General features: G+C 54.0%; 1 protein-coding gene across 1 annotated transcript; it reads left to right on the forward strand.

The window, feature by feature from the left end:
* Positions 1-4,327: 4,327 nt before the first annotated feature.
* Positions 4,328-12,971, forward strand: LOC113939642 (transcription factor CP2-like protein 1). The gene is made up of 14 exons (XM_035724415.1): positions 4,328-4,517; positions 4,630-4,703; positions 5,451-5,556; positions 5,669-5,775; positions 8,424-8,576; positions 8,771-8,881; positions 9,406-9,503; positions 9,740-9,930; positions 10,034-10,174; positions 10,552-10,642; positions 11,080-11,162; positions 11,671-11,816; positions 11,953-12,004; positions 12,574-12,971. The coding sequence occupies exons 1-14, from the start codon at positions 4,328-4,330 to the stop codon at positions 12,714-12,716; spliced, it is 1,686 nt and encodes a 561-aa protein (XP_035580308.1). The 3' UTR covers positions 12,717-12,971.
* The last annotated feature ends 598 nt before the right edge of the window (positions 12,972-13,569 follow it).

Here is a 13,569-nt window from a genome sequence, read left to right on the forward strand (position 1 = left end):
CGTGCGCTAACCCTAGGGGGCGCTGTTCGGCGCGGAGCTGGGCACCCAGACGTGGCCGAGACCTTGCTGGGAGGCGGGGCCGCCTCCTGGGGTGGGGCATGCGTGTACACAGGCACGCGGACCTCACAGGTTACGCCATGTTCCTGTTTAAAATCATTTTGCTGGCGGCTCAGGACCCAGAACGTTTGACCACCACTGTGGAGGCAGCAGTCGGTGCCTTAGCCCTGGATGGGGCCTTGCCGAGCGTCCCACACACTAGTGTGAGGGAGAGAGAGAGAGAGGCTCCAACCTTGTAGGCACTCCGGAACATTTTGGTGAATGACTGGATGGATGGATAAATGAGGAACACTTCTCCCAGCCCCTCTTTCTTCGAGGGAGGGGTAGACCTCACTCTCCAACTCTGCAGGTTGGAATGTTGCCTGGGGATAGAAAACAAAACAGAACAAAACATTTTGGTCAGAGGAGAAGGACGATGAATTGTTAATGCTCAGCCATTTTTACAGCTAAAAAGTTGCTTCCTCGCTTTAGGGAACCCAAAGGATATTATTAGGATTGGGTTGGGGCACCTGGGTGGCTCAGTCGTTAAGCTTCGGCCTTCGGCTCAGGTCATGATCCGGGAGTCTCGCGGATCGAGCCCCGCATCGGGCTCCTTGCTCAGCGGGGAGTCTGCTTCTCCCTCTCCCACTCCCCCTGCTTGTGTTCTCTCTCTCTGTCAAATAAATAAATAAAATCTTGGGGCGCCTGGGTGGCTCAGTCGTTAAGCGTCTGCCTTCAGCTCAGGTCATGATCCCAGGTTCCTGAGATCGAGCCCTGCGGGCTCCCTGCTCAGCAGAAGCCTGCTTCTCCCTCTCCCACTCCCCCTGCTTGTGTTCCTTCTCTCGCTGTGTCTCTGTCAAATAAAATCTTTAAAAATAAATAAATAAATAAATAAAATCTTTAAAAAAAAAAAGGATTGGGTTAGCCATGGCATAGAAAAGTCAGAGCGGGGCGCCTGGGTGGCTCGGTTGGTTGAGCGACTGCCTTCGGCTCAGGTCATGATCCTGGAGTCCCGGGATCGAGTCCCTCGTCGGGCTACCTGCTCAGCAGGGAGTCTGCCTTCTCCCTCTGACCCTCCCCCCTCTCATGTGCTCTCTCTCTCTCTCTCTCTCAAATAAATAAATAAAATCTAAGAAAAAAAAAAAGAAAGACAATGTCAGAGCGATTGGGGTGGGGGAAAAAAATCCATTAAAAAAAAAAAAAATCTCACCGGGGCGCCTGGGTGGCTCAGTCGTTAAGCGTCTGCCTTCGGCTCAGGTCATGATCTCAGGGTCCCGAGATCGAGCCCCGCGGGCTCCGTGCTCAGTGGACGCCTGCTTCTCCCTCTCCCACTCCCCCTGCTTGTGTTCCCTCTCTCGCTGTGTCTTTCTCTGTCAAATAAATAAAACCTTAAAAAAAAAAATCTCCCATGGGGCACTTGGGTGTCTCAGTTGGTTAAGTGTTTGCCTTCCGCTCAACTCATGATACCTGACTCCAGGGATCAAACCCACATCTGGGCTCCCTGCTCTGCGGGGAGCCTGCTTCTCCCTCTTCCTCTGCTCTTCCCCCCACAGCCAATCATGCTCTCTCTCTCTCTCTCTCTCAAATAAATCAAATCTTAAAAAAAAAATCTCCCTTCAAAAGTCTGAAATTACCTGTGTGGGGGGAAGTTTCTGGGATAGTCCCAACTGTACTTCCCAGAATGAGGCTCTGGTGGGGACACTGGGGTCCTTGGTGGTGTCCACCACCAACCCAATGGGGGCCTCTGAGGATCAAACCCTGGGATCAGATGAAACTGCGTAGAATTTCACTCCCACACTGAATAGGAGGGAGACCTTGTCCGATTTTACAGAGGAGGAAAGGGCGTTCAGGAAGGTAACGTGCCTAAAGTGCCCCTGCTTGGAGGGGCCTCACCCCTCACACCTCCCAAGGCCCGAGACTCCTCTGAGAGTGGGGGACCCGGATCAGAAGTTTCTTAGGGCCTCTCTGGCATTCAGACCCTGTGCTGTGCTGGCTCAGAGGGCACAGAGTGAGGTGGGGGCTGGGACTGGCCAGGATCTGTCTGCCTCAAACCCAGCTTTTTTTCCTTAGCGGGAGAGCCAAAGAAAACCAGGAACAGGCCCAACACCATCTGGATGGGGACAGAGCACAGAGACTCTGAGATGGGTGGAAAGAAGAAGTAGCTAAGAGAGCTGGGGAGAGGCAGCCTCAGGGGGGAAGAAGGGGGAGGATACAGAGGCCTTTGGAGGTAGAGGCCAAGTGGTGGGGGATTGGGTTCCGGAACTGGAGTCCCACCCACTCCCCTGACTGGCTCCTCACCGTGTCTTCCTGGAAGGAGGAAGGGGGCCCATACCAGCCTCTACCTTTTCTACCTCCACCCCTAAAACAAGCCTCCACTCAGCTGCTCATCTCCTCTGCCCCCCCCCACCACCCCTACCCCCTGCTCCCCTCAGGCCAGGGCCCAGCCCTGGTGGGTCCCCTCTGACTCCCCTTCCCCTGGCCTTCCTGCAATGCCGCTCTATCCAACCTTGGAGGGTTTTGTGGGGGCCTCTGGCCTTGAATCCAACTTTGGGCAATGGATGGGTTCTCAAAGTCTTAGGGAGCTCATCATGGGGATCCTGGGGACTCAGGCTTCTTTGGTCCTTACTGGCAGGCATGTTCCCATCCCCTTTTTCTCCCCCTTCCATTTCGTCTGGCTTCATGGGAGGGGAAAGCAAGGGCCAGGTGCCTGGAGATGGAGATGCCCTGCCTGGTGTCAGGGGGGGTACTCTTTGGTTTTCTCTCTCGCTCAGGTAGGCCCCCCAGAATCACAAACCCTGGGAAGCTGGGGTCACATGAGGCCAGGCCACATCTTTAAAAGCTGTTTCTGCTCTTTGCAAGGCCCTTGTCTGTTTATACCAAACACAGTAGTGGGGGGTGGGCATAACAACCCCCCCTCCCCGTCTGTGTACAATGACAACAGGGACTGAGTGTGGGGAAGAAGCCATCCCCCAGGCAGACCTTATTTGTCCATAAACACAGTGGGCCCATGCCCCCAGGCAGAGGAGGAGCAAAAACACCACTGGCCTGGGACTCCTCTCCTACTGCCCTGGGAGGAGGCACTCCCTGGCACACCCCCTCCTCCCCACGCTCAGGCTCTCCCTCCCAGCGCCAGCCAGAGTTGTTTCCACAGCAAGCTGGACTATGTTCTGTAAACTGCAGGCCCCTAGCCAGACAGTCCCTAGCAGAAGGACAGGTATCCTGCCATCACTGCACCTGGGGGTGGGGGTGGGGGAGAAATGGGAGGCCATTGGGAGTGAAGGCCCTTTGTAGGTCCATGCAATGCTGTGTGTCTCCTCGTCCTGTCCCCTGGGCAGTCAGGCCCCATTCCCAGGGTCATGTGAGGGGTCCAGGCCCATGAATCTCCAGGACTTTTCACGGCTTACGGATCTGGGGCCAATCTTGAAGCCTAAGGGTGCCCCTCATTGTTCCTGAGCCCCTTGGGAAATGGTGGGGAGTGGATGTCCACCCCTGACACTTTGTTTTGCAGCACCACCATCTCCCCTTTGAATTAATGATTGGTGGGGAGCCCTGGGTACACCATTTCTTGACACGCCCCCACCTTGGGGTGCCTGATAGGTCCCATGTTTTCTAGAGCCCTGGATGCGCAGCCAATAGAAGGTTCCTGGCCTTGCCCCACCCTTTTGTGGGTTTGCTTCTGTGTATAAAGGCTGGGGCCCCAGGTGGCCAGGTCAGTGGGGCCAGCCCAACCCAGTGCTGAGCTCTCCGTCAGACAGCTGGCCCTGTTCCCTTTCCAAGATGCTGTTTTGGCACAACCAGCCAGAGCACCTATGGCCCAGTCCCGGGGAACTGTACCCAGGGCCTTCAAGTGGCTCACTCAGGTAAGAGCCAGAACCCCTTCCCCTAGCCTCCAAGGATGGTCCTGGTCTGAGCTGCGGTGGACCGAAAGGGCCATCCGTTTCAAGTGGAAGGGGGTGGGCTTCCTGTGCTTGGATGCCTTTGCCGGTAGAGGAATGGTCGAACATTTAGTGGATCCTGGACCATCTCGAAACACCTTGACCACCCACCCTCTCAGGGCACTTTTGTTGGGCATTTACTCAGTATCAGATAAGCCCTGAGATGGCAAACAAGTAATTGATGACAGGTTTTTGGAGATGTTTGGCAGTATCTGGAATTTGCCCCTGAAGGGTGGTCTCCCAGAGGCCAGAGGTTGAATGGGGAACTCTCAGGCCCTGGTTGCTGCTGGAGTGCCTGCTACAGAAGGCTTTGGCTCCCTGAGGATCTGGCAGAGAGAGTCAAAGCCCTACAGGGGATGGGGTGGAAGCCACCAGTGTTTCCCTCCCCCAACAGGGAGTCCCTGCCCTTGCCCTACCTGAAGCAGGAAGAGCTACACAACATCCCCAGCTCGGAGCCTCCCTGCCCCGCATTCCAGTACGTTCTCTGTGCAGCTACCTCCCCGGCTGTGAAGCAGCAGGAAGACACCCTCACCTACCTGAACCAGGGTATGCTGCTGGGCCTGGGGAAGGAAAAGGCATATTGGGGCAGTGCGAGATGGGGGTCGCAGGCTCCATTTCGGCCCCAGTGGGGCTCACACATCCCCTTGACCTCTCCCAGGCCAGTCCTATGAGGTGCGGATGCTGTGCAACCCCAAGCTGAGCAATGCTACCCAGTGGGCCCAGCTGTTGAAGGTAGATACATCCCTTCCCGAACTGGGAAGGGCTGAGCATGACTGTCCCTCTGGGCAGGAAGCCAATGTCATCACTGTGATGTGACTGTTGAGTAGAACCCTCTCGAGCCCACCTTTTAACTTGACCTTCACAGCCACACAGTGGTAGGCAGCCGTTGTTGAGGAAAGAGGCACAGAGGTTAAATATTTTCTCAAGGACACAAAGTAGTGGATCTGGGATTTAGAAGTACATTTACATAGCATTATTCACATGCATGATTCCTTCTCTCCAAAAAATGATATATTTAGCTCCCATGCTTTGCCAGAAACTATTCTATGAGCTAGGGATTCAACAGTAGAGACAGATGTGGTTCCCTTCCTCAGGGAGCTTGCATTCTACTGAGACAAACATGTAATTAAACAAGTTATATGCAATAACGAATCGATTTACCAATTGCAAATTGAAAAGTGCTTCAAGAAAAGAAACAAGTAGAGTGGCTAAGAGTGGGAAAGGATTAACTCCCCCATTTCACAGATAAGGAAACTGAGGCTCAGGGTGTCTAGGTCACTTCCCCAGTTTCATAGCTAGTGAGTGGCAGGTGGGTGTCTGGACACAGACCTAGCGATCTAAGTGCTTATGACCCCTGAGGGTGGGAAGCAAGGTGGAGGCGAGGAGGGTGGCATGGTTCGCCTACCCCAGCGGTGGGAACTGGTTCCCAAATGCCCAGGCACCCTCTGACCTGTGAGCCGTGCCTTCCTGTGCCCCCAGAGTGTGGTGCGTGTGGTTTTCCACGACCGGCGCCTGCAGTACACAGAGCAAGAGCAGCTGGATGGGTGGAGATGGAGCCGGCCAGGGGACCGCATCCTGGACATCGGTGAATGGGGAGGGACCAGGGACTCTTCAGGGCTGCTTTCTGGCTTGGAAGGCCATGTGGATGGGGGGGGGGAGCTGAGGCTTGCTCCCTGCTTGCCACCCTGTGCCTGCAGATGTGCCACTGTCCGTGGGGGTGATAGAACCCCAGGTGCTGCCCTCACAACTCAACACAGTGGAGTTTCACTGGGACCCAACCAAGAAGACCTCTCTCTTCCTGCAGGTGAGTCTGAAGCTGGGACTGGGAGGAGGTTTGAGGTTAGATGGGAGTGGCAGGAGCCTAGGTGGGAAAGGAAGGTGAGTTTGGGTGGGGGTGAGGGAACAGTAAGAACAAACCGCTTCCAGAAAGCACCTTGAAGATAAAATATGGCTAAATATTTATTGAATTTCACCACAAGGAAGGACTTGTTAAACCTTAAAGCGTTGGAAGAAGCTAGAAAACTCAGGACAGAACTTAGCTTCCTAAAAAGTAATGGTCTGCAATACATAGGCAAATTAAAAGGAGACATCAAATGGGAAAAATAGTTGTCATATGACATAAAATGCTTTATATCCTCAATATATAAAAAGTTCTCATATATCAATAAGAAAAAGTAGATGAAACTCAGTAGAAAAATACGCAAAGGATATAAGCAGACAAGAAGGATACAAATTACCAATAAATGTAGACAGTTCAACCTCAACCTCAGAAAATGTTAATTAAATGCGCATATATATATATATGGCAAAGACTTAAAAAAAGACTTATTGGTGAAGAAGTAGTTTGGGGAGGCAGACGGCCTTTCCATTGTCTGCCTGCTGCCCCCTTGCGATGTATTCAATAAACTTCTAGCTCCCTAAAAAAAAAAATTAAAAGAAGAAATAGTTTGTGCATTCATTCTGTGGGTAGAATAGCACTTGGGCAAAATTCATTGAATTTTATGTTCCTAGCATTCTACCCTGTCGTTCCTTTTTTTTTTTTTTTAAGATTTATTTATTTATTTGGGGGGGCAGCAGAGGAAAAGAGAGTCCCAAGCAGGCTCCACGTCCAGCACAGAGCCCAAAGCAGGACTTGATCTCAAGACCCCAAGATCATGACCTGAGCTGAAACCAAGAGTCAGGCACCTAACTGACTGAGCCACCCAGGCGCCAGCCCCCCAGTGGTTCCATCTCAGACTTTATTTATTTGACAGAGAAAGAGAGAGCACAAGTAGACAGAGTGGCAGGCAGAGGGAGAGGGAGAAGCAGACTCCCCTCTGAGCAGGGAGTCCGATGTGGGACTCCATCCCAGGACCCTGGGATCATGACCTGAGGCCAAGGCAGATGCTTAACAACTGAGCCACCCAGGCGCTCCCTACGTGAAGATATAGTAACCAGCCCTTCATAGAAGCGCTCTTTCTCATACTCAAAGATTTTAAACATTCAAAATGTACGTTGGAAGACAATTGACTTTTACATAAGTTTGAGTGCAGACGTACACTAGAAATTATGTAGCCATTAAAGTGAGGTCTAGGGGCGCCTGGGTGGCTCAATCGGTTAAACATCTGCCTTCGGCTGGTCGTGATCTCAGGGTCCTGGGATTGAGCCCCACAATGGGCTCCTTGCTCAGCGGGGAGCCTGCTTCTCCCTCTCCCTCTGTCTCTCCTCCCCACTAGTGTTCTCGCTCGCTCTGGCTCTGCTCTCTTTCTCTCTCTCAAATACGTAAATAAATCTTCAAAGTGATGGCTAATGACAAGAGAAACTGCTCTCCTATAAGTAAAAAGAAAGCAGAAGACAAACTTGTATTTAAAGTTTGATTTCCATTTGATTTAAAAAAACAAAGGCAGATGCTTAACCAACTGAGCCACCCAGGCATCCCTAAATTTCTATTTTAGATAAAGAACTTGTTATTATAAGAATGTCCCATGGTGGGGCGCCTGGGTGACTCAGTTGGTTAAGCGACTGCCTTCAGCTCAGGTCATGATCCTGGAGTCCAGGGATCGAGTCCCGCATCAGGCTCCCTGCTCAGCGGGGGGTCTGCTTCTCCCTTTGACCCTCCCACCTCTCATGTACTCTCTCTCATTCTCTCTCTCTCAAATAAATAAATAAGTCTAAAAAAAAAAAAAGAATGTCCCATGGGGGGCACCTGGGTGGCTCAGTCGTTAAGCATCTGTCTTCAGCTCAGGTCATGATCCCAGGGTCCTGGGATCGAGCCCCGCATCGGGCTCCCTGCTCCGTGGGAGGCCTGCTTCCCCCTCTCCCACTCCCCCTGCTCGTGTTCCCTCTCTCGCTGTGTCTCTCTCTGTCAAATAAATAAATACAAATCTTTAAAAAATAATTTAAGAAAAGAATGTCCCATGGGGTGAGGGAAAGAATGTCCCATGAAATATTTGGGATATATTTATACTAAAAAATTATTTGTTGTTTACCTGAAATTCAAATTTAACAGGGCATGCCTGCATTTTAACTGGCAACTCTACCCTGGAATGGGGCATTTTGGCTTACTTAGATAGGAGCAGGCATTGCTTTCCAGGTAGAAGATTCTAGGGAGAACTATGCAAGTGTAGTGGGGGCCACGATTAGGCTGGCTCGGTGGGTCAGTGTGTTCTCTAATGGGGGAGAGAGAGCAGCCATGCAGAAGGGCTTGACGTGACTCTTCAAGGGGCTCGAACACGAGGGTCAGGAACTTTGCTTCTCATCCCATAACCATGGGGAGCTACTGAAGGATTTTGGACAAGGGAAAGAACCTAACAAAGGTACATATTAAGAAATAAACTCCAGTTGGGGATGGAAAGTTGCGGTGGTAAAAGACTGACAGGTGACAGGCAGGTAACAAGTTTGATGGTGGACTTTCTTGAATGTGGGTGGGACCTGGAGTCACCCAGCTTTCTCTTTGTTTCCTCTTCACCTCAGGTTCACTGCATCAGCACCGAGTTCACTCCTCGGAAGAAAGGTGGGGAGAAAGGTGTCCCCTTCCGCCTCCAGATTGACACTTTCAAGCCCAGCGACAAGGACCTTCCACCTGAGCACCTGCACTCAGCGGGGTGCCTCATCAAGGTGTTCAAGGTACAGGCAGGCCCCTCCTCCCCCTCAGGACTGTCACCCTGCTTGGCCGGCTGGGTGGGTTCCCTCGGCCTGCAGCCCCTTGTCTATGCACAGAGGGATGGGGCTTGATCTCTTGCTTGGAGCCCCTTCTGTAGTGAGAAGGGGGCAGGTAAGGGGACGGGGGGCTCTGAGCTGCCTTTGTCCCTCGCCTGTAGCCCAAAGGAGCTGACCGCAAGCTGAAAACAGACCGAGAGAAGCTGGAGAAACAGTCCCTGCGGGAGAGAGACCAGTACCAGGCTGCCTGTGAGAGCACGGTGTTCGCTGAGGTGTGTGGCGGGGCGCCGCGCGCCGCAGAGCGGGTTTGGAGGAAGGATCCTCATTGCGCGTGCGGGGAAACTGAGGCTTGAGGGCCGTGGCTGCTGCAGGACCATCACAATCCCCAGCGATTCCGCCTGTTCCCTGCAAGGACAGAGCTGCACCGTGTGTTCCAGGCTCAGGCGCGAACGCCTTCCAGCCTCCCGGGCTGCCTCTCCCGCACCCGCCTTCGCCCGCCTTGCCGCGGCGCCCTCTGCCTGGAGCGCTGCCCTTCCTGCGGCCGCTTCCGGCTAGCGGCTCCTGGAAGCCTCCCCAGCTCCCCCAGCCAGCCCGGCGGGCTGGTTTACTCTCTTCCTTTGAGTGGCGTTTGGTCGACTGGTCCGGGCCTCCCAGGGCGGGGGCCAAGGGTAGCCCCGGGCGCCGCCCCCCCCCCCGCCCCCGCCCGGGTCAGCTCCCGCCGGACAGAGGTGAGGGGAAGAGCCGCCCCTGGCCTCGGAACGTGTAGGCGGAACCTTGCGGCTTGTTTGCCCCACAGTGTTCGCCGTGGCCGGACCCCAGTGCAGGGCCCTCCTCGCCGCTCGGCCCTCTTGCTCTGACCTCTCCCCACTGCTGCAAGCCCCTGTCCCCGGAGAGGTGAGGCGCGGTGGGCCCCTCTCAGGCCTCCGGGCTGAGCGCGAAGAGAAGAGCCCCTCAGCCCAGGCATCCGGGGAGGGGCAGGGTCCAGGGTGCGGCTGAGGGCCAGAGGCTCAGTCAGCTCTGTGGCCTTTGGGTAATCCGTGGGGCGGGGGACCCCAGCAAGCTCTGCCTCCCAGGGAAGGGGGGGTGGCGCTGGAGGCTGGCTGCACTGCCGACTCTCTGCTCCCCCACAGGCTCTGCTCCTCCCCGCCGTTCGCCTTGGACACCTTGGGGGGCAGCCCCGCTGAGGTGCGTCTTCCCTTTCCAATGCCCCCCACCTGTGTCTCAAAGCCTCCTCGGGGCTTCGGCGGCCTCTCCGGAATGGGGTGGCGCTGCCCCCTGCTGGACAGAGCTTGTATGGCCGCAGATGGCCAAACTGTTTCCTGAGAGGACGCGGCGGGGGGCGGGGCGGGGCGGGGAGGAGCCTGCGGGCTCTCAGACGTGGGCCCGCCTAGGGCAGGGGGCTGTGTTTCTCCTCCTGTTTTCAGTCCGTGGGCCCATGGTGACAACCTGGACTGCCCTCTTCGTGCCTCAGGATCTGAACCCTGGAGCCTCCATCCTAGAGACGCAGCAGTGGTTGCATCGGCACCGGTTCTCCAGCTACTGCCGGGTGCTGGCCAACTTCACTGGTGAGGCTGGGGTCCGGCAGGGACCTTACCTGTAGGGGACTGAGGGCAGGACGCCTGCCTGTGGCCTGGCTGGCTGTGTGTTCTTCAGCTAACTTCTCTTTAGGACTGAGAGTTGCCAGGCACTACACCTGCTTGGCTCTCTTCTCCGGTATCACCCCATATAATTTATATACTACCCATGCAGATAGGGCCCAGAGAGGTTAAAATAACTTGCCCAAAGACACACAGCTAACAAGGGGCAGAACTGGGATTTGAATCCAAGTTTGATCCCCATGTCTGGACATACTAGGGCGATTTGTAGACTAAGGTTGGATTGGTCCCTTGCCACGCTTGATCCCAGGCCTCTTCCCCTAATCTGGCCCTGTCTGACTCTGCAGGCACTGATCTACTGAAGCTTACCCGCCAGGACCTTATCCAGATCTGCGGGGCTGCCGATGGGATCCGCCTTTTCAATGCTCTTAGAGCCAGGTGCTGGGCACTGCCAACCAGGATCCCTTTCCCTCTGTAGTGGCGTTTACCAACTCAGCTAATGGTTGTGTCTCATGGCATGTTCAAGCTGGAAAGTACCTTAAAGACCACTTAGTCCCACACCCTCTTTTTACAGAGGAAGAAACTGAGGCCCACAGTGACCTCCCTGAGGTCACAGAGCAAAGATGGCAGGGATGGGCTAGAAAGCGAGGCTCTTGTGATCTTTTTCTGTAGCCACCCCACCCGCATCACTCCATTTGAGGACAGAGATGGATTTTTCTCCTCTCTCCCCGCAGGGTCCAGCATTCATTAAATGTCTAAGACATGAGTGGTGACCGCCCTCCCTGGAGACCTGGGAGGAGGTGGGATCCCTCCCAGGGAGGGGGCTGTTAATTTAGATATGAAGTGTTGATAGGTAAACTGTTTTCCTGGCCCAGGCGCACTCGTCACCGGCTGACTTTGTATGTGGCTCAGGAGGCCTCTAGGCAAGAGAAGGAGGTTCCTAAGAACCCTGACTCAGGTGAGGTTCTGGCCTCTTTCTCCAGGCGAGATTCAGGTGTGGCTGTGCGAAACCTCTTCGGGCCTGGGGAGAGGGTGATCCTCCACCATTCCTGGGACCCAGGATGCCTTCCTTGGCATTCCCCTGTCTTCCATGACCAGATCAGGCCTCGCCTTCCAAGATGTCTCCTGGGCTTATTCCTCCATGTTCTACTCCCCAAACCCATCTGACTTTGTCATTGTTGATATGTGGGATTAGAACATTATAATCATTGTATTTGGGTTTCAGTCATTCATATGTAGGTGTCCCCCCTTTTTAAGTTGGGGGCTCCCCTCAGTCTGAGGCCTCCCCAAAGCTGGGGAATAGGTGAGGAGTAAGTGGATTTATAAACCTTTTTGCTTCTTTACTCCTTCCTGCCCCCACCCCTCAAGAGGTTGTCACCTTGCCCTCTCCTTCCCAGTCTCTGGGGCTTCCTCAGCTCCCCCGCACACATACGCTGATCCCTGCCCTGTGCTGCCCACACCCCCAGGCTTTTATCAAGAGATCTCTCTAGATGAACTCAGTGCTGTGGAGCTGATGGGGAAACTGGCTGAGCTCTTGGCCCTCCCAGCCAATCAGATCCACCAGCTCTTTCACCAAGGCCCCGGGGGCGTCCTCATTCTCCTCAGCGACCAGGTAAGTGAGCCCTGGCTCTTGCCAGGCCCCACAAGGGCCTTGATCACTCTCCCACCTCAGGCCCCTCTCCCTGCCCTGGCTTCTTCTGTTTGGCTCTAAGAACAGCACTGTCTCAGTGACCCCTTCTCCCCTGCAGGTGGTTCAGAATCTTAAGGATGAATCATACTTTGTGGCTGTGGTGAAAAAAGGTAGGGGTTTCAGAGGGGAGAGAAACGTATCTGACAGGCCCTAGAAAGGGCAAGATCGTGTTTATATTGTCTCCTAAAATGAGATTAAGAGGTTCCTTGAAGGTATGTGTTTGCTGGGGGTGGGGCGGGGCGAGTACTGCGTTCCAGTCAACTGGAAACATCTGAATGCCAGCTTTGTTGGTGTCAAAGGGACAGATTCACGTGGCTGCAAGGCAGCTATTTACCGCTCAGGAATAAAACGTCCCAGTTTCTGGGTCAGGGAATTTAATAGAGGGGAAGGTAAGGCCCGCCCCCCTTATGTCCCACTCCCACCACCCTACAATGCAGAAGATGCTTGCTGGACATCCCCTGGCACAGAGCACCTCTGGCCACTTGGCTTGTGGTGCTGGTTGTTCAGATGCGTGCCCTCTATCCCTCCTACAGGACAAAGGGAGGCTTCCTTGAGTTGGGGTAGGAGGAACACTGGGGGGTGGCAGACGCACTCCCAGCTGCTTGGTTTGGGAGCAGCACAGAAGTGGTGCTTGGCTTGTCTCATCTCAGTGGTGCCCTTTTCACTGCTTCCAGTGCAGAATCCAGATGGCTACTACCTGGTTCTCACCTAGGCCCAGGGACATCCCGCTGCAAGAGTAGGAGACCAGCCTGGTTCTCGGGGGCCCCACGTTCACCAGAAGCCTTGCTTAAATCCTCAGCTGCTTCATCCGGCTCCGGGTGAAGCGGGATGTCCTACGCCTAGAGGAGGGGAGCAGCCCCCGGGTTCCCATCTCTCTGCTCAGCACCAGTTGGTAGAACCTGGGCACAGTCTCCCAAGCTCAGTTCAGCTGGCCAAGCCTGTGAGGCATGGAATCTGCCAATATGGATAAGGCGCCTTTGCCCCAAGCAGTGCTGCCTGAACACTGGGTGCATTGATTCACATTTATTTAAAATTGTATTCACCCTTTCCTTTCCTTAATATTAAAAATTAATTCTAAAAGGCATATATATTTAATGTGTTGTTCAATGCTTGTTCAGTTTCCTTGGTGTTTTGGTCCTCTTGGGGAAATGTTCTCTCCTTACTTAAACTATAGACTAGGGCAAGGGATGGAGTCTGAGACAGAGGAATAAATAAATCTGGCTGGATTTTTTTCCCCCCCGTTTGGGCAAAAACTAATCACTAAAGCCTCTAAAAGACCATTCAACTATCAAATCACTGTGCATAAAACTTCTAGAGGGAGCCTGGGTGGCTCAGTTGGTTAAGCGACTGCCTTCGGCTCAGGTCATGATCCTGGAGTCCCGGGATCGAGTCCCACATCGGTCTCCCTGCTCAGCAGGGAGTCTGCTTCTCCCTCTGACCTTCCCCCCTCTCATGTGCTCTCTCTCTCTCATTCTCTCAAATAAATAAAATCTTTAAAAAAAAAAAGCAAACTTCTCTAGAGATATAGGGTACCTGGGTGGTTCAGTCAGTTAAGGGTATGCCTTCTGCTCGGGTCATGATCCTGGGGTCCCCAGATGGAGCCCATGCCGGGCTTCCTGCATAGCAGGCAGTCTGCTTCTTTTTCCCTCTGCTCCTCCCCCAGCTCTCTCTCTCT

The sequence above is a fragment of the Zalophus californianus genome, chromosome 16, assembly GCF_009762305.2.
Source record: "Zalophus californianus isolate mZalCal1 chromosome 16, mZalCal1.pri.v2, whole genome shotgun sequence".
Classification (NCBI taxonomy): Eukaryota; Metazoa; Chordata; class Mammalia; order Carnivora; family Otariidae; genus Zalophus; species Zalophus californianus.